General features: G+C 39.1%; 1 protein-coding gene, 1 long non-coding RNA gene and 1 pseudogene across 2 annotated transcripts in view; all 3 read right to left on the minus strand.

Moving 5' to 3' along the window:
• Positions 1–5,962: 5,962 nt before the first annotated feature.
• On the minus strand, positions 5,963–6,886 carry LOC141365415 (kinesin-like protein KIF28). The gene is made up of 5 exons (XM_073870020.1): positions 6,863–6,886; positions 6,520–6,747; positions 6,284–6,438; positions 6,067–6,155; positions 5,963–5,985 (listed from the first exon to the last, which is right to left on the minus strand). Exons 1-5 carry the CDS (start codon positions 6,884–6,886, stop codon positions 5,963–5,965), a joined length of 519 nt encoding a protein of 172 aa, XP_073726121.1.
• A 2,920-nt stretch (positions 6,887–9,806) lies between these two features.
• The window catches only part of LOC141365228 (uncharacterized), a 90,508-nt gene continuing 78,844 nt past the window's right edge, over positions 9,807–21,470 (minus strand). Inside the window, exons 2-4 of the long non-coding RNA XR_012370394.1 lie at positions 10,547–10,602; positions 10,219–10,405; positions 9,807–10,004 (exon numbers count right to left, since the gene is read on the minus strand). This is a non-coding gene — a long non-coding RNA (uncharacterized lncRNA). The remainder of the gene's footprint in view (positions 10,005–10,218; positions 10,406–10,546; positions 10,603–21,470) is intronic.
• Positions 13,267–21,470, minus strand: part of LOC141365219 (uncharacterized) — a 44,008-nt pseudogene continuing 35,804 nt past the window's right edge.

Consider the following 21,470-nt stretch of genomic DNA (forward strand, 5'->3'; position numbering starts at 1 on the left):
TTATAATCCTGTCCTATAACTGTTATGTTTATACATGGCAAATTTCGAAAAGCAACTTCCTTAAACATTGTACAATTAAACGGCATATATCATATATATCATGGTATAACTGGCATTTGCAAAGGCAGATCTTCATTGCCAAGCACAGCATAGAAGTAGCAAAACCAAAATACTCATCTGAACTCATGAAGGACATGATTTACCCTTTCTACAAACATCATTGTCTGTGTCAAAATCTGAAACTGGTTGTATCGATGTCACTACCAGTGTCGCATGCATTTAAAATCTGGTAAAACCGACGTAATTTGCTTTTGATCAACAAAGAGTTGTAACTTAAACATAAGCCATTTTAGATTTTTGTTTATTTTCAAACTGAGCTTTCAAGTTTTGACTATCTATCTTATAACCCCTTCAGCATTCCCTCCATAACTTCTTTTATCTCTGTTATGTTTATCTTGATTTTACATTGTCAGTTTTCAATTTCTACATTTAAACAAAGTGACAAAAATCCAAGGGATACGCTTCGATTCTCGGGTTCTCATTTTTTGAATTTTACACGGGTTTTTTTTTTTAACTCTTTAGATACGTCTTTAATATGTCTTTACTTTTGTCTTGGAAGCTTAAAGACCGCCCAACATACTTTTGATGTTATATTATATTTGATGTTATATTTAGCAACTGAATTTTTATTTTTCCTCTTGTTTGATCTTAAAGCACTCTTTCAGCTGTTGTTTTAGCTTTTTAATTATATCATCTAGCTTGATTTCAGTCTCTGACTGCTCCATTGTCAAAGTAATATAATCTGACCAGTAGACAAGCTACCAAACACAGTACGTACTGAATTTTCCAAAATGTCAGAACAGAACACACTCACTTTTGCTTTTGCTTAAGTGGATGAGTCAGGAGAGAGGACACCGGACCAGCCGAGGTTAACCCCCATCGTCACTCGCGGCTTGGAGTCAGAAGCCAGTGGTCTGGAAACATTTCCATCTGGATGTGCGAGACAAAATCCCGACTCCTCGTTCGGATAGAGACAACAAAAATGTTATTCTATCCTGCCGACTACGCCAAAACTATTAGATCTGGTCTCCACACCACAGAAAAAATATAACGATCCAGCCCCGGACCCCAGATCACGTCAGAAAATATACGTTTACTTTGTTAAAGTATCTGTCAGATACAAGGCTGATCAATTGTTGCTAGAAGAGAGCATAAACAGAGGCGTAAACAGAGTCGTGAGACGGAGGTTTTAGATGATAAAATAGAACAGAGTTTTATTGATGGACAGTTAGTTTCAGTTGCATATGCCTCAATGTTCAAACCACGTCCACCCCGTCTACCCAGGAATACAGCATGCACGGTTATATCCAAATTTGCTCAGCTGCATCATCCCTTAGACCTTGGGCTTTCATAAACATTCTCTTTATCTATCTTGTTTACACACAGACAGAACAGCTCTATGAAACTTCCCAAATGTGAAACTGAACCACCAAGAGACATATAAAATATAGAAATACAATGAATTAATGAATGATATAATAAAATACAGAAATATAATAATGAATAAATGAATTAATAAACAATAATGTAATAATAAAAATGATAATAATGAAATTGATAATGATAAAATAATATTAAATAATCAAACAATAATTAAATGGATAATAACTAATGATTATAAAATGATTATGATGATTATGTAAATAAATGATTAAAGATAAAAAAAAAACACAATAATAAAAACATTCTGCACGTGAGGATCTAAGGTAGGATCCTTCAGTCCTAATCTTTAAAATTCTGCCTTTTAGAATTTCTTCCACATCATAAGAAACCGGAGTAAAGTATTTAGAAAAGAGAACAGCAACCCCTGCACTAAGTGAATTTTTGTGACTCAAAAAAGAGAGCCCCTCCCATTCCATAGCCCAATTTACTTCATTCTGTGTATCACTATGTGTCTCTTGCAAAAAAACAACATCAAAACGTTTTTGCTTAACCACCTCATAGATCTCTGCTCTTTTTTTGCTGTCCCTTGCTCCATTGACATTCAGGGATGCAATATTAATATTACTAATATTAAAGCTGCGGTCGGCAACTTATTTGATCATATTCACTGAAACCAACACTATTCTCCGATAGAACAACATAAATTAGACTGTTTAAGAAAAAACCCCGTGCTTCTAGCTCCACCTAGAGCCTGTTATTTGTTTTGCAAAAATCCACCGCCCCCGGTTCATTTGGTCCAATCAGCGCAGGCCGGTTCATTTGGTCCAATCAGCGCAGGGCTGTTTAAAATCTGCCTGTCAATCACAGTACCTGCACGCGCCACAGATCCCACTCGCGCACGTTACAATATCACGTGCATCCGCCTGAAGTTCATAGGTGTTTTGGTTTGAATGCAGCGTGATGGCGGAGAGAACATTCACTAACAAACTTCCGATTCCTCGGTTAACAACCAGAGCTAGGAAAACAACAAATGAAAAGAAGAAAACAAAGATAGAAAGTGACCCTGACCGTAATAAAACTAGGATCAATATCGGACCAGCATTTGAAAGGTGAAGGAATCTACAAGATTTTCAAGGGTTCAAGCTAGATGCAGAGCTTGCCACATTTCTTCTCAACAGGTAATTGTGCTTTATCAACCATTGATTGTGTTTCGGAGTGTTATGCAAGTAATCTAAGTGTTCTTGCTAAGTATGCGTTCACAATAATACTGGTGCACACGCGCTGACGAGAACGAGCTCGTGGGAGGTTGCTCGGAGGTAGTGGGGGAGGGACATAAAATTGTAAACATTTGGAAACTGCTCAATCCTCCAGAGTTGCCGACGGCAGCTTTAAAAGAAAAGAAAAACAAAAACAAGCCCCATACAAGCATAGCAGCTGGGACCATAGAGACTAAAAAATTAGACTTCTTCATTATTACTATTTTCGATACTGAGCTTTCTGACAATTTTCTTCAGTCGGTACATTTCTCTATCAGTAAAACATCCCTCACTCATTAAAACCCTTGACCTTTCCTTGACCTTTTTACATTCCGTTTATTCTTTGTGATTCTCAAAAACCGTTTAATGCTTTGAACGTCATAACCCTGAACTTGACACTCAGATTGAGACAAAACACTACTAGAATCAGATGAATATTCATCACTTTCATCTTCCTCTTCCGCCATCTCACATCTACTTTTTTCACTTATTTTTCACATCTTCACAGCCCCTTCATTTTTTGTCATCTTCCTTTTTAGGGGTACTTTAAAAGACTGTGAATTTTCTGTTTCTGTGAGATTCACATCAGCACAAACAACAGATGCTTTATTTCCTTCTTGAACATTTCTATTTCACTTTCCAATTGTACTACCAAACTATCCATTGGTTGTACAGAATTGGAAGACTTAGTCCTGTTTACAGTCTCTGGTACACTCTTTTCAACATTCATATTCACAACTGAGTTTTCCTCTGCATCTTTTGTAACATTCACCTGAAGCACATCAACACCTGTTTCTGGCATTAAATCTGATGATGTCTGTGGTCTAACTATTTCATCATTCACAACATTTTCTGCTTTATCTGGGCACGAACGCACCAGATGACTTGCCTTACCACAGCCAAAACATCTTATCTTATCAGTAGTAGCATAGATCGAATAGTCAAAATCATCCATACGAAAACTAAAAGACACATCAAGCTCAGCATTGTCATTTAGTATCATAAAAGCAAATCTCCTGAATGAAACCACTAGGGGTGGCACGGTTCATGAAAAAAATCCGAACCGTTCGGTTCGCTTGTCTCGGTTCGGAGCGCGTGTGTGCCGTACGGTTCAACGGTTCGTGGCATGCGCAATGTAGCCTCATGCCCTGTATGTGACCCCAGATAGCGTGTTCCCCTTTCACGAATAGCGTGAAAGAAGAGGTGACTGGTGTGGAGAGTGAGTGCTGCCGGTCATGTTACGTGTAGAAATGGCAAGAGGGAGAGAAATGGAAGTCTGCCCGGAGTTGGAGGATGCCCCAGCGTCGTATAAGTTTGGTGTGTGGAAACATTTTTTATTTCATGTTACCTATGATGACAGCGGAAATAAAACAATAGATACAACCACACGCGACAGCCTTCTCTCCGACCATTTATCTAATCTGAGGTAATGAACACTGTTTTACGTCTTTTCGTATTCAGCGCTATTTTTAGCCTTTCATTGATAAAACGAAAGCGGCTAATTTCCGCGTAATTTCATTTTGCTAGCGTGTGAAAGTTGCGCGATCTTATTTCATAAACTGCCCCTTAAAGTAATCAGGACAGAAGTAGTCAAAAGTGGACAAAAGAGACCTATTTAAATATAACAGGTATAAACGTTATGTTTCTCTCTCATCCACATATACTCTCTGCAGTATTTAAGCAGCCTCTAGAGAGAAATCTAAGAGCTACACTGAAGTAGGCATTTTGATAAATGCAAGTTATCTTTGTGTGCTAAAAAGGCACATAAGTTCATGTAGATGGCAATACACATTCTCTTTTTTGCTAAATAAATGAAAAGCATGTTGAAATCATCAATGTCTTCCCTCTTGCTGTATCAAAATCTCACCTGGCTTTCCTCAGAGATGGTCCCAATAATGTGCTTAAAGTCAAATTCAGTTTGTGCATGATTACATGATATAACTTTTTTAATACTGTATCCTAAATTATGGATAATTAATACATTAATAAGATAATACATTTCTGGAGTGTTAAAAATTAAAAGAAAAAATAACAACAAGAACCGTACTGAACCGAGAACCGTGACCATAGAACCGTGATACGAACCGAACCAAGGGTTTTGTGAACCGTGCCACCCCTAGAAACCACATGTTTCAAGAGAGGAGAAACATTTCCAAGTGGTATCTTTCTAATTGGTAAAACCAATCTACCATAGCGAGATAGCATGTTTACTAATAAAAGCATCCTTCGCAAAAGGTGGCACATTTGATAAAGTCACTTTCTTAGACGGCATTGAAAGTGGAAGCACGGGGGTAAACACATCGTCTAATACTACCCCATGCTCCACTAAATCATTAGCTTTTTCCACTGTACTCAAAAACATTACAATGGCATTATTCATTCTGGACGCCGACAGAATAGAGTCGTAACCCACCACTTTACCTGCCGCTAAACAACATTCTTCTATACTTGTAGCGGACGCTACTTTCACACCATGACGCCTAGTAAGTGACTCTAAATCTACCGCACCTGCATCCCCCATACTTTCGCGTAAAACGAAAGCGGCACGGCGCCCCGCTCACAAACAGTCCTTAATTACACTCAACAAACTAGCTTAACAAATATAAACAAATAGACAGAAAAAAAGTAGGAAAAAGTTTGCAAACGCACCTGCACACTCGCTCTCACAACCACGCTCCACTCGCTCCACCCACACCCACACGCACACGCGAGAGAGAGAGAGAGAGAGAGAGAGTGAGAGAGAGAGAGAGAGAGAGAGAGAGAGAGAGAGAGAGAGAGAGAGAGAGAGAGAGAGAGAGAGAGAGAGAGAGAGAGAGGTAAGAATGGTGCCCACGTTGAGAAAACTTAATAGAAGACTAAAGTATGTCACTCATCTAATTACAGTATGTTAACTGTATAACACTGGATATAAGTCATTGTAAAGTTTAGTAAAATAATGTTTTTTGATTACACATATCAAACCTAACTATACGATTGTTTTGCTAGCTGCTGAGCAGCATAGGGAATCTATATGGCTAATTTTTAAGACATGTTGCTGATGCAGTACTGTGTGTTGTACCTTTTCTGATAATTAAGTCTTTTGTTGTAGCATCTTATGCCTAGAATTATTCAAGGAGGGTGATTCTTTTAACTTCTTACAAAGATTGATCAATTGTGCATAATGACATGTGCAACAAATGGATATACTACAAACTCATAGACTTGCATCATTTAAAGTTAAGACACTCTTTTTAAAATATTTTGAGTCAACCTCTGACACAGATTTATGGCTGAAACTTATCAAATCCTATCAGAAGTCCAGAATGTCATTGAAACACACCAGTGGCTTTGCTGTCACTAGTATTAAACATGTTACCCCTCGAAGTACCCCTCCACCTAGGGGAAACACTGGTAAGGATGGAGTCCCTGTAAGGAATATGAACCACCTTCTTCCCAAGAGCCATGTCTGCTAAAGCACTATTGAGACAATCAGAATAGCACTTCAAACACAAATCTGATTATTTGATGCTTGTCCTTATCCAAATTAAAGTGGTTATATAGTGTTTAGATGTTATACAGAAGTTATATATTGTGTATCCACTGACCTGATGACATTTCCGAGGGTTGTTAAACTGAGATTTATAGCTGTCCCTTCCTTAAGCCTGTCGGCTTCTGACCCCGATGACCTTTGTCTCTCGCTGCCAGCCAAGTCCACCAAGTTAATGTTAGATTGTTTGGTGGTGCACTCCTTTGAGAATATCTGCAGGTGCAATAACAGACACACCTTAGCATTGAAGATCATGTAGAAAATTTAGAAAAATCGATTGCAGTCCAGTATCACCTGCTTGAGTTGGACGATGATGAGCATGTGTGAGCGACTGCTGTTGGCGTTCATGTGCGTGGCCACAGTGGTTCGGGTGCGTGTTCCCTGCTCCATCAGCTGCTCGACCTGTACAGCATTGTCACAGGGCACCCGCCTCAAACACTCCACGTAGAAACCCCTCTGCTGGTCCTCTCGTACCCGAAGACCACCAGAAGATCGGCTGGCCTTTGATAGGAGATCTATAACCTGAGCATGGTATAGTTTGCCACAGAAGTACCATGTTTTATCATAACTTATCTGGATGACTATAATCAGTAACAGATTAAAGATAAACATGAGATAGACATGTGTGCATGCTTACCTGTTCGTTGTAAATTTCCAACATGCTAAAAAACACCTGAAATTGGGTTGACAAATAAGATTATCATTAAGACTAAAGGTTGTTTGTGTAGCTCTCTATTAAAGTCCCCCGTAGTCAATAAATGTAATCCCTTAAAACTCATATTTGATCATCAAAATGGGACACTATTGAAAATAGGATTAAAACATTAGATTGTTACCCTTTTGGAATCCATTCAGCTGATCTCCGGGTCTGGCGTTACCACTTTTAGCATAGCTTAGCATAATCCATTGAATCTGATTAGACCATTAGCATCTCGCTCAAAAATGACCAGAGGGTTATGATCTTTTTCCTATTTAAAACTTGACTCTTCTGTAGGCGCAATTATACTAGCAGTGCCCGAAAATAGTCCCCTTGGTAACTTTCAATAGCAGGGGACTATTTTGGGGTGCTGCATAATATCATTGCATATGCTGCAGCCATGGTACGGCAGCAAAGTCCTTAATTATTATGCCGGAATGAGAGTATAGTTCCTAACCATATCTGCCAAGAAAATCACAACTTTTAATTTTCTGTCAGTCTCAGTACATGATGTAACTACAGAAAAGTCAAGTTTTAAATAGGAATTTTTTTGAAACTCTTTGTTCATTTTTGAACGCGATGCTAATGGCTTAAAGGGCGTTTTGCAGGTAAAATTTTTCAACGAATTTGTGCAATTTGCTTGTTGATAATAAACATTTAAACTGTTATCCATTGTATTTTATGTTGTTGGGTATCACAAAACCCGAAAAAGTATGAAAAAGTACAGCAATTTGCAATGATTCTCCTTTCCCTCACAACGCACTGTATGACGTCACGCTGGGGAGAGAATTGACCAAAGCCGCCTTGAGAGCATTGAGAATGACTATAGAAAGACGAGTAAAGTACAGTTCTGATAGCGCAGATAATAGATAAATACATACATACATACATACATACATAGATAGATAGATACATAGATAGATAGATAAGATAGATAGACAGATAGATAGACAGACAGACAGATGGATAGGCTAGTATAGAGAGATAGGCAGACAGCCAGATAGCATAAGGTTAGCATATCTTCGTGTAGAAAGTAAACAAACAATTAACATACTCGTGCATGCTGGCTTGAGGGGGTCCATGATCCTGCCTGAAATGGGTGTAACTTTATGCGATCTTCAGCACAAACGGTTTTGGCAGCATGTCTCTAATCCTGGAAGGTGAGTGAAGCACGTCACGTCTGTTCGCGGGGACCAGCGACCCAAACGCACTCACTTTCTTACAGCCAGTAGCGGAATGGCAATCGAGAGAGTCGGGACTTTCCCGGGCCGATCTGATAATAGTTATACATTTCGAGTTATATTAGCAACACCGTCTGGCGGCGTGATGTGCGCCGGTTCCCGCAGCCCGCTGGTCAAACTGTGCAGGCAGCCTCTCTGCTCAATAAAGTATATAAAAGTGCTCAACCTGTTCGGCAGGTCCAAACATGTACAGGATTTATAAAAATACGGTGATCAATGAGCGGTTCCTCCTCAAATGGCTTAGCCTGTCGTGATGTAAAAAGCAGCCGAACGCCTGTTTATTACAGTATGTATGCGGTCGGATCCGAGTGTGCTGCAGCTGCTGACTGCTGCTGCGTATAAAATGATCGTGTGATTCGTTATAATCGCATAAACAATATAACAAAGCATCCTTTTATTTCACAAAACAATATATTTGAGATATTATTTGATAGACTAGTAAGTGTGGATTAAGGATGTTTAAAAATCTCTAGCCTGGTGGTCAGGACATGAATGGATCAAATCCGCAGATTTGCGAAGTTTTATTTATCTCCACATATATCATAAATAATAATTAGCAAGGTAACTTTGCAGTATAACACATTATATATTTCCTACGATGTATATATGATTTCCAAATTATATACGTAAGTATTAAACAGCAATAAATGTCTCATCTATCTCTATGGCTATGGCTGAGTCTTTCTCCACTTCTCCCCAACGTGACGTCATCGCAGAATTGCGTTAAAAAAACCGTTAATACCAAAAACGTAAAAAAAGTGGTCTTTAAGACCATTTTTGAGACATTTTAAAAATTATACACATATCTTGAGTGATTTATGTACCCATTAATCGACAGTGGTGGTTAACCTGCAACATACACTTTAATCAAGTTAAATAGATTATTCTAAGCTATGCTTAAAGTGGTAGCGCCAGACCCAGAGATCGGCTGAATGGATTCCAAAACTGTTAAAATCAAATAATTTAACTGTAGGGGAGCTGGAAAATTAGAATATTTTCAAAAAAGTGTCCCTTTAAACATTTAGGGGCGGTTTCCCGGACCAGGATTAGCTTAATCCAGGACTAGGCCTTAGTTTAATTAGGAAATATAACTAGTTTTAACAAACATGCCTTACTAAAAACATTACCTGTGTGCATTTTGAGGTAACACAAAGGGCACTGATGTATTTTAAGATATGTAAGTGCAAGTTGTTTTCAGTTTGAAGAGCTCTTAAAAGTGTTTAAGTCTAGGACTAGTCTAATCCCTGTCCGGGAAACCGCCCCTAAGTGTTAAAAAGAATTAATGTGTGTCTTAAAGTAGATTAAATGTAGCTGCACACTTGCGTCATTTAGTATATGAATATGCAAATTAGTCCCCGCCTCCACTTGATTAGACTGCCTAATCCCCTCGGTCAACACGTTGATGTGATTGGTCAAATATGGACGTAGTGTCCGTGTTGTCACCGTAGGTTCATGAAGAGCATTTTTGAAGCCCAAAGTAGGGAGAGCCTACCTTTGCCATCTTGGCAGCGCAATAACCAAAAATCGTCAAAGAGGTGACTTAGTACCTCAAAGGTACACTTAAAGACCTTTATAATAGGTACCATGCCAGTGACAGCATGCATCAATGTTTTAAAAAGTGTAATGTATCAACCTACCTGACATTGCCTGCTGTCTTGTGTGCTCCTGAAAAACTGAAAGAGTCTTTCACAGAGAGTGGGTATCAGGCCTTTATTTGGACCATAACCGACCATGGAGTAGCTCTTTCCAGAGCCTGTCTGTCCATATGCCAATAATGTGGCATTGTAGCCCTGCAGTGCATTATCAAGGATACCCTGACCCAAACCCTGAAACACATTTGCCTGTGAGGTATCACAGGAATCAGATTAAAAAAAACGTAGTTTAGCTGCTCAATCTTAATAGTTGTGCTACATGACAGAATTACAATAAACATAACTTGCCCAACTTTACAACAAACACACCCATTCCTTTAATAACCAACTTTGGCTGTAAACAAGTACAAAGATGCATTATTGTTTACTAGGTGAGTACAGTATAAAACCTAATGTCTGTTACCTGATCTGCGTAGCGCCCACCTGTCTCTTCAGGTACAAACAGACCATCTTCTGGTGAAGCCACTGTGGGACCAGTAAGCGTAGTCAAAAGTGAAGGTGCGGCTGTTGGGTTGGTTGCGTGGATCTTGAATGCTGATGTTGTTGGAGGTCATGGAGATAATACAGCGACTACCTGCATCCCGTTCCCTCTACATAACCAAAATATAAAGCATTAACAAGTTGAGTGTACTTGATCATCAAAGACAGCAGCCAAACAAAGCCTACAAACACACACACAAAAAACATAAAACAATTTTAAGCATTGCAGTATTTTACATGATGATACTGACCTTATTAAAGGGCCTGACTCGGACTGCCACTTTCACACAGTCCTTGCTTGACATTGCTTAAAACGGACCCAGAAACACAATGTTGTGACAGAGCGGCACGCTGAAACCTGAACCTTACGTTAACTTTCGATCAGGGCCAAGCAAAATAAATAATACAAGACCTACTTTCTGTAAGGATCACTTTCAGTATCCATGCTTTAACAATGTATATGAATTCTAGGGTTAAATTTTATTGCCTTTTCTAGTTTGGATTGTTGCAATTCTCAATACACAATTTAAAATTTGATGTTTAAAACCACAATGGATATTGCAGGTGTTTGTTAAGACAACCATTATTACACAGTTGGATGGACAAAACCCCTTAACAAAATTCTGACCATTCAATTCTGATCAATGGTTTTTTGAGTGGAAGCATGCTAAGACGTGTCCTTTAAATGTACACTCCACTTTTTTTGAAAATTAACTAATTTTAAAGCTCCCCTAGAGTTAAACATTTGATTTTTACAATTTTGGAATCCATTCAGCCGATCTCCGGGTTTGGCGGTACCACTTTTAGCATAGATTAGCATAATACATTGAATCCAATTAGACCATTAGCATAGCGCTAAAAAATAACCAAAGGTGCAATGATATTGGAGGCGCAATGATATTACGCAGCGCCTGTCTGAAAATAGCCCCCTGCTATTGAACGTTACCAAGGGGACTATTTTTGGCTGCTGTGTAATATCATTGTGCATCCTGCAGCCATGTTACAGCAGCAAAGTCCTTGAATATTACACCGGAATAAGAGTATAGTTCCTAGCCATATCTGCCTAAAAATGTGCAACTTTTAATTTTCCGTTGGTCTTAGTGCCTGCAACTGCCATAAACGCTTTTGGTGTGATTGCCCCCTCTCATAATGCCTATTTCGCCCTCTGTTCTCCGATGCTCATGGAGCATCATATACAGTTAACATTTGTGCGATCTTCCGGTCGATCACGATCGACGTATTGGACACCCCTGTGCTAAGCTATGCTAAAAGTGGTATCGCCAGACCCGGAGATCAGCTGAATGGATTCTAAAACTTTAAAACTCAAATGTTTAACCCTAGGGGTGCTGGAAAATGAGCATATTTTCAAAAAAGTGCAGTGTCCCTTTAATTGAGGCACTGTTTATAATTCGGGGTAAAAGATGTGAGCTTGATGTACAAAATACAAAAATGCTGTAATCTTGTTTACAAGTCTTGCCCTTAAGAAAACATATTTTGCATCAAAACAATTACATAAATGAAAATACTGATGATGTCACAACAATCCAGTAAAGAAGTGGAAAAAATCTCTTTAGAAATGTAAATTATTTGTATTTGAAAGCAAATATGCATTACAAGAGTTCACAATGCTCTTTTAAATATGCATCTGAACAAAAATAAATGTACATTATTTGCAATGAACAAACTTGGGGTTCTTCAACTTCAGACCTAATGATAGAGGAGACTAAAGGGGATCGCACACACGCCGCGCCACGCCTAGGTGAAATCGGAGGTATTGTAAACCGGAAGTGCACATTAAATAGCGCGAGCTTTGTCAGATAGCGTCTACTTCAAAATGTAAAATATACGTTAGCAGCCAATGTTAATCATTAATGATGTGGGACAAATATGATGTTATTTAATGTTAAACTATGTGAGTGGCGCTCTGTGGCGCGACAGGGATTAGAACAACTTCCTGAGTCACAGCTGGGCGGCGCGGACAGGGGCCACCTGTCAGCGCCGGTGTGCGTACACTCATAGAAAACAATGCGTTACATTTTTTTAGAACGGCGCGGCCGGTGTGCCATCCCCTTAAAGGAATAGTCTATTCATTTTCAACACTAAAATATGTTATTACCTTAACTAAGAATTGTTGATACATCCCTCTATCATCTGTGGGCGTGCACGTGGGCGCTGGAGCGCGCTGCGACGCTCCGGTGGCGTTTGGCTTGGCCCCATTCATTCAATGGTGCCATTTAGAGACAAAGCTAGAATTGACCAAACACATCAACGTTTTTCCTATTTAAGACAAGTAGTTATACGAGCAAGCTTGGTGGCACAAAACAAAACGCAGCGCCCCTCCAAGCAGACTCAAAAGAGGAACTGCACTGCACGGCGCAATAGCACTTTTGGGAGTACCCCGACTCGCCTGAAAAGTCCGCTCCCCTTCTCACTCTCATAATGGGAGAGGGAGGGTGTTACTGCGCCGAGTTGAAGTACTCCCAAAAGTGCTATTACGCCATAAAATATAGTTCCTCTTTTAAATCCGCTTAGAAAAGCGCTACGTTTTATTTTATACCACCAAACTTGCTTGTATAACTACTCGTCTTAAATAGGAAAAACGTTGATGTGTTTGGTCACTTCTAACTTTATCTCTAAATGGTACCATTGAATGAATGGGGCCAAGCCAAATGCCATCGAAGCGTCGCAGGGCACCCCAGCGCCCACGTGCACGCACACAGACGACAGAGGGATGTATCAACAATTCTTAGTTAAGGTAATAACATATTTTAATATTGAAAATGAGTAGACTATTCCTTTAAGTGCCAAGTCCAGCAAAATGTCCATCCGTTTAAAATAGACCATCTTGCTACACTTAACCAATGCAAGGTGAACCACATCATCCAAGTGGTGGAACCCATAAACCTTGTAATTGTTAGATCTGGCTTAACATTTCCTACACAATCCGTTCTATAAACAAACCAAGTAACAAAATAATTCACAAGTATTAAATTTTATTTATTTATAGCATCGCTAAAAGACTATTTACTTTTGCATTAGTAGAAACATTTAAAAACTAAGCCATCTTTTTGGTGCTCAAGTCCCTCAGTAAACAGCTTAATTTATAATAAAATAATTTCTCAAGATAATTTTTGGAATAACTAAACATCTAATTTAATTAGAAACTAGCAGGCTGCAGAGTTCTTAGGAAAGGGAAGAGCAGATCCCATGCATTTTTGGGGATGAATCACAATTAAAGTTTCTTTCTCCGTGTCACTGGTTTAGGGAAAATGGCATCCATCATGCGTTTACGTCGTAGATTCATCTTCAGCAAGGGAGTATCCTTCACGTCCGTACTCTTTTCAGTTCTTGCGTTCGGTTCGGCTGGACTAGCCAAAGGAGAGAGGAAACTGATCTCAACAGGCGGTGGAGGTTCTGGGGCCGCCTTTGTCCTGTTAAACAGATCCAACATTCAAAAACACTCAAGGAGGTGTTTTACAGTTTTAACAAAACTATATATAACAGTTTTGGCTAGATGGGATGCAACTTTGGGGGTAGGGTTAGTATAAAACAGCACTCAGACACAGCGACATTTCCGCTATTGCTGTATCCCTTCTAGCCACAACCACATATAACAGACAGTTCACCTAGTTGTTCTCTTCTTTTTGAGTTTGACAGCTTCAGTTTCCACTGCATCATCTACCGGGCCACTGTCCTGTGACAAATAAGAAAACAAATTGTCTAATCCAGCTCTTTATATACACCATCAGTTATCAGTTACCCCTTAACTGTCCCGTATACGGGACACCTGTATTTACTTCAATATTGTTGAGGTAAATGTTAATCTATCACTACAAACTATATATTGTTGTAAAGGTCTAAGCCTCTAGAGTACATATTTCAGCAGTGTCTTATAAAATAAATTATGAAGGGAGAGTAATTAATTCATTTATGAAGAGAGTGCGCCTCAAAACATTTATATCCTGCTAAAATGGGCGCCTACGTTTACTTCAGTGTTTCCATGTGAATTCTTATCCAATCATGACAAACTATATATCATTGGAAAGCTCTAAGAGTGTAGTTTTCATATATCCTCACCATTTTCTGAGAATTATGACGTAGTGAGACTCAGTTTCTAAAATGTCACGGGCCAACATGTAGGCCCAATTTGATTTTACATATTTCTAACACTAAACCCCTCCTCTAAACCTAAAAAATCTTGATAAACTATATATCACTGGAAAGCTCCAAGACTGTAGTTTTCATATTTCAAAACATTTTAGCAGTAATAATAATGCAGTGACAGTTATTTATTAATTTGCAGCAAGAGTATGCAGCAAACCGTTGACACCTAGTGGCCTTTGTTGGTAAAACGACAAAAAAGTCACACAAACCTCATTTTTTGTGATTTTACCTTGAAAATTGGCTTAATTTTTGCATTATTTCTTTTTTGAAATATTTACATTTTTATAGTTTTATTTATAAAATGAATATGTTATGGAATTATTTTTATTTTTATTAAAAGAAATTTAAACTGCTATAACATTTTTTCTGTTTAATATTTTCATATCCAGACACTTCAGTGAAAAACCCTTAAATTTTCTTCTTTAAAACAAGACCAAGATTAGGCTTCTAGACAAAAAAAATGCCAGAGTTATATTAATTTGAAGGTGCAGATCAAATTCCCCCCACACACTTAAAAGGGGTGGGTGACAGCGTAGGGGTTAAATAAAATGGTGCCTTATTTGACTTAAATGGCACTAACCTCTTTAGGATGGGAATTTACTGCATCTTCTGAGGTTTGCATTTGAGGCACTAATGTTTCTGCCACTTCAGTTTCATTTTGTACAGAAGTACCTTTTCTCCTTCATATAAAGATAATGCAGAAAAATTATAAAAGCAAATGGAAACTGTATAATAACAGCAGAGGTAATAAAACATTGACTGCAACTACCTCTTGTTTTCCTCAGGTCAGCAGTGGAAGTGACTGAATCAGCAACGGATGAAGTATTTTGTTCAGGCACCTTCCTCCCTTGAGTACGTCTCGTTGACTTGTTGGCAGGTTCCTGGATTTCTGATCCCACCAATTTAGATTCTTCAACACCTACATTCTGGGTTTCATTCAGTGTTGCCGCAGGCACCACAGATTTAGTCGTTCTTCGCTTGGCACGTATTATTTCAGTAACAACCGGGGCAATCTCCTCCCAGACTTCCTCATCGAGTCGTTCTCATACCTGCAAACTCAGAAGGGCTGAAAAAGGTGACACATTGTATACGATGTATACGAAAACTTTGTTTAATGTTATAAATTCCACCATCAACCCCTCCACTGGTCTTGATATAGAAGTGTCATTAGTTTCCTGTGAAGACTTTCTCTGTTTCTTTGAACAGAAGACACATGACCCAAGAATGGTGCTAAACCCATTCATCTGACCCTTCAACTCTCTAGATGTACTGCTGTTTTTAGTTGTTTTACTCCTGTTACAGATAATCCACCTGATAGAAATAGTGGATCACCTAAAGGCATCTGGTTCCCCAACTGATGTAATGCCCCCTCTCTTCTTTAAACAAGTTATAGATGTGGTTGCTCAAAATCTTCTGTCTTTGATAAATCGCTGTTTACAGACGGGTACTTTTCCAGAGTCGCTTAAACATGCAACTGTTCGCCCTCTGCTTAAAAAACAGAATAGAATAGAACAGAATAGAATAGAATAGAATAGAATAGAATAGAATAGAATAGAGCTTTATTGTCATTATATAAAAATACAATGAAATTTGTTTAGAAGCTCTCCGAAACAGCAGAAACATCAAAAACAACAAATACAAGATCCACGTAATATAGATAGCTACAAAATACTATCATCATCTGCAGTGGAATTAAATAGTGAAAATAACAGTGCAAAAAACACACATATGGTCAAGTATCAGTACGTATAGCAGCAACGTTTGGGTCATTTTGAGTCTACCACAACTATGTGTGTGTATGGGAAAAGGGTGTGATACATGCTACCGCTCTGGGAAAGAAACTATTTCTCAGTCTGTTTGTGCGAGTTATTATTGCTCTGTATCTTTTTCCTGATGAAAGTGGTTCAAACAGTCTATGACCTGGGTGAGTTGAATCCTTAATGATGTTACTGGCCCTTTTAAACAAATGGCTAGCATAAACCGTGTCCAGGTTGGGAAGCTGGATCCCCACGATCCTTTGTGCGGTCTTGACTATCCGAGCCAGATCTCTTCGATTCTGTGTAGTGCAGCTGGTATACCACACTGTCACACAGTGGCAAAGAATGCTTTCTATTGTACTCCTGTAGAAATTTTCCAAAAGCTGAGAAGGTATTTTAGCTTTTTTAAGCTTCCTCAGGAAGAAAAGCCTCTGTTGAGCTTTTTTTTATTACATACCGTGTGTTAACAGTCCATGTTAGATCATTTGTGATATACAGGCCCAGGAATTTGATGTTGGTAACTTGTCCAACCTCTGTTCCATTTATATAAAGAGGTGAGGGGGTTGTTTTCCTGGTTTTTCTGTAGTCTGTGATAATTTCCTTTGTTTTGGTGGTGTTCAAAACCAGGTCATTATCAAAGTACCACTCGACTAGATGTTGAACCTCTTCTCTATAGTGCTTCTCGTAATAAAATAATTTCTCAAGATAATTTTTGGAATAACTAAACATCTAATTTAATTAGAAACTAGCAGGCTGCAGAGTTCTTAGGAAAGGGAAGAGCAGATCCCATGCATTTTTGGGGATGAATCACAATTAAAGTTTCTTTCTCCGTGTCACTGGTTTAGGGAAAATGGCATCCATCATGCGTTTACGTCGTAGATTCATCTTCAGCAAGGGAGTATCCTTCACGTCCGTACTCTTTTCAGTTCTTGCGTTCGGTTCGGCTGGACTAGACAAAGGAGAGAGGAAACTGATCTCAACAGGCGGTGGAGGTTCTGGGGCCGCCTTTGTCCTGTTAAACAGATCCAACATTCAAAAACACTCAAGGAGGTGTTTAACAGTTTTAACAAAACTATATATAACAGTTTTGGCTAGATGGGATGCAACTTTGGGGGTAGGGTTAGTATAAAACAGCACTCAGACACAGCGACATTTCCGCTATTGCTGTATCCCTTCTAGCCACAACCACATATAACAGACAGTTCACCTAGTTGTTCTCTTCTTTTTGAGTGTATGGGAAAAGGGTGTGATACATGCTACCGCTCTGGGAAAGAAACTATTTCTCAGTCTGTTTGTGCGAGTTATTATTGCTCTGTATCTTTTTCCTGATGGAAGTGGTTCAAACAGTCTATGACCTGGGTGAGTTGAATCCTTAATGATGTTACTGGCCCTTTTAAACAAATGGCTAGCATAAACCGTGTCCAGGTTGGGAAGCTGGATCCCCACGATCCTTTGTGCGGTCTTGACTATCCGAGCCAGATCTCTTCGATTCTGTGTAGTGCAGCTGGTATACCACACTGTCACACAGTGGCAAAGAATGCTTTCTATTGTAGTCCTGTAGAAATTTTCCAAAAGCTGAGAAGGTATTTTAGCTTTTTTAAGCTTCCTCAGGAAGAAAAGCCTCTGTTGAGCTTTTTTTATTACATACCGTGTGTTAACAGTCCATGTTAGATCATTTGTGATATACAGGCCCAGGAATTTGATGTTTGTAACTTGTCCAACCTCTGTTCCATTTATATAAAGAGGTGAGGGGGTTGTTTTCCTGGTTTTTCTGTAGTCTGTGATAATTTCCTTTGTTTTGGTGGTGTTCAAAACCAGGTCATTATCAAAGCACCACTCGACTAGATGTTGAACCTCTTCTCTATAGTGCTTCTCGTCATTTCCAGAAATCAACCCCACTATAGTGGTGTCATCAGCAAACTTCACTATAGTGTTAGAGGAGTGGATGGGTGTACAGTCATGTGTAAACAGAGTGAAAAGGGCTGGACTAAGAACACAACCCTGCGGAACCCCTGTATTCAGGGTGAGAGTGGATGATGTATAGTTACCCACCCTGACGTTCTGTGGTCTGTTTGTAAAAAAGTCCACAATCCATGAACAAAGTGAATTAATCAGTCCAAGGTTGCGAAGTTTCTTCACTAGTTTATGAGGCACTATCGTATTGAACGCAGAACTAAAATCAACAAATAACATCCTAACATATGTGTTGGGATGTTCCAAATGGGACAGGCTTGTATGGAGCGTGTTTGAAATTGCATCCTCTGTTGATCTGTTCTGGCAGTAAGCAAACTGATAGCTATCCAAATCAGCGGGAATATTGGTTTTGATGTAAGATAAAACCAGTCTCTCAAAACACTTCATAACAATTGGTGTCAAGGCAACAGGACGATAGTCATTGAGACACTTAACTGCTTGCTTTTTGGGCACAGGAACAATAGTGGTGGATTTAAGACATGTGGGGACTACTCTGCTTAAAAAACAGGGCATGGATCCTTCTATTCTGACAAATTTTAGGCCCATCTCTAACTTGTCTTTCATTTCAAATTATTCAAATTATTCAAAAATTATTGAAAAATCAGTTCTTGATCAAATACAATCTTTCATGGCTGAAAATTCGATCTTTGAGGTTTTCCAATCTGGGTTTAGAAAACATCACTCTACTGAGACTGCACTGCTGAAAGTTTCAAATGACATATTGCTAACATGTGACTCAGGTAACTATGCGTTTTTACTCCTTCTAGATCTAACCGCTGCATTTGATACTGTCGATCATGCTATACTTCTTGATCGACTGGAATATTGTGCTGGCATTACTGGCAGTGCCCTGCAGTGGTTGAGATCCTATCTGACAAATAGGACCTTTTCAGTGAAGTTAGGAGATCATATTTCAAGTAAAGCTGCGATAACCAGTGGAGTTCCTCAAGGATCAATTTTAGCTCCCTTTCTTTTCTCTCTCTATATGCTCCCTCTTGGCTCTATTTTCAGAAAGTATGGGCTATCGTTCCATTGCTATGCGGACGATACACAAGTTTATGGTATGGCCCCTTTGTATATATCTGAACTTTTAATTGAACGCAGTGAAACAAGATCTCTCCGGTCATCAAACCAGAGACTATTGGTTACACCAAAGACGAGGCTGAAGTCAAGGGGCGATTGTGCGTTTTCATCTATCGCCCCAAGACTTTGGAATGAGTTGCCCTCTTCTATTCGATTAGCTCCCTCTGTGTTCACTTTTAAGTCAAGATTAAAAACCTATCTGTTTGATAAGGCTTTTATTTCTGGTTGAAGCACTGTGTTTTACCATGATTTAACTTATAGTTTTTATTTTATTTTAAATATTGTTTATGGTACTTTTTAATTTTTAAATATTAATTTTTAACTTTTACTTTTATTCTTACTCTGCAAATGTGGTGTATGTTTTATGTAAAGCACATTGGTCAACCATGTGTTGTGAAAATGGTGCTATATAAATAAAATTGACATTGACAAAAATTGACATACTACGAGCTCGGGAAGACTTCTCCTCTAAGGCCTAGTCCACACGGACACGGGTATTTTTATAACCGTGAGTTTTTTCACGCGGTTCAGCCGTTCGTCCACACGAAACAGGGCACTGAAACCGAGCATATTTGAAAACCCCGGCCAGGGTGAGCTTTTTAAGAAACCCCGGTTACAGTGGTGACGTGTAGAGAGTAAAACCGGGGGTTTTGCCTTGCGACGTCAGAGTGTGCGCCGTTATCCACTGTGTTTGACGTCAAGATTGTGCGCTGCTGACTGCTTTGTTGATGATTCTGTGCAATAGCGGACGTATCTTGCTAATAATAACTGTGCTAACAGGGCTTCTAACATGTATACAGATAGATGCTCAGTTATCTCACTATATTGCGGAACATGATTTGGGTTATATCCCCGCCTGCTGGTGTAGCATGCTCTTGACAGCGCTTGGTAGCGTGCTTTTGCTTTATCGTGTGGATGAATATTTAATTTAAACCCAGCACGTGTGGACGGGATTTTTTTTAAAGGAAAACTCCGGTTATAAATATACCCGTGTCCGTGTGGCCTTGGCCTAAGACTACTTGCTGCGTCTCTGGAACTTCAACGATTGTTTGGCGTGCTTTTATGGCACTATGTCTGGTCTGTGGTTGTGGGTCATTGCTGGGTTCAGTTGATATGGGCTCCTCTTCTTAATAAACTGTGTCTCTTAGTCTTCTGGATTTTTTCCTAGGTGTGGCTTTCTGTTGGGTCTTTTTTGCTGAACATGTAGGAGTTGATACTTTCGCAGAAGGTATATCTTGGTCAACGTCATTACCCAACTGTTCTACATGTGCTTTTCGGGTGCTTCTGGGTGTAACAGGAACTGGAATGTCCAGCAGTTGCTTGCCACTCCTTGTAACACGTCTTGGTGTAGAAGGTACTTGAGAATCCATTTGCTCCTCCTCTGCGAGATCTACTTGACTGGACTCAGTTATATTGTCATTTGCATGCAACACAGCATCATTACCATTTTCCAAGAGCTAATTTGAGGTCAAAACATTCTCATGTGGAGACAACTCTAATACTTTGACATATGCGGAGGTGTGTGATTCTTCCTGTATTTCAAAAGGACCAGAATCTAGCACATCACCACTGCAAAGTTCTTTCGTCTCTTGAAGAAAAGATTCTGATGTAGATGTTGGTTCCACCATTTGATCACTGTGTACATCAGCTGGTTCCTCTACGGTTTTAGGTTCCTCGAGGATCAATTTTAGCTCCCTTTCTTTTCTCTCTCTATATGCTCCCTCTTGGCTCTATTTTCAGAAAGTATGGGCTATCGTTCCATTGCTATGCGGACGATACACAAGTTTATCTGCCTCTAAAACGGAATGCACTGGATGGACTGAATGCACTATTGCTTTGTTTGAGTGATGTAAAGAAATGGCTGTCCCTAAACTTTTTAAATTTAAATGAAAGCAAAACAGAACTGATTGTTTTTAAACCCTCTGTGTCTGTGACTTCTACAATTCCAAATTTGGGTGAGTTATCACCGTATGTTAAGCAACATGTAATAAATTTGGGTGTTGTATTTGATGAGCAAATGAAATTTGATAGACAGATTAATACTGTGGTTAAATCTTCCTTTTTCCAACTGCGGCTTCTTGCTAAAGTAAAACCTTTCCTATCTTTTTAAAACCTTGAAAAAGTGATACATTCGTTCATTACCTCCAGATTAGATTACTGTAATTCATTGTACGCTGGGATTAGTCAAACAGCTCTT

The sequence above is a fragment of the Misgurnus anguillicaudatus genome, chromosome 7 (genome assembly GCF_027580225.2).
Source record: "Misgurnus anguillicaudatus chromosome 7, ASM2758022v2, whole genome shotgun sequence".
NCBI lineage: Eukaryota > Metazoa > Chordata > Actinopteri > Cypriniformes > Cobitidae > Misgurnus > Misgurnus anguillicaudatus.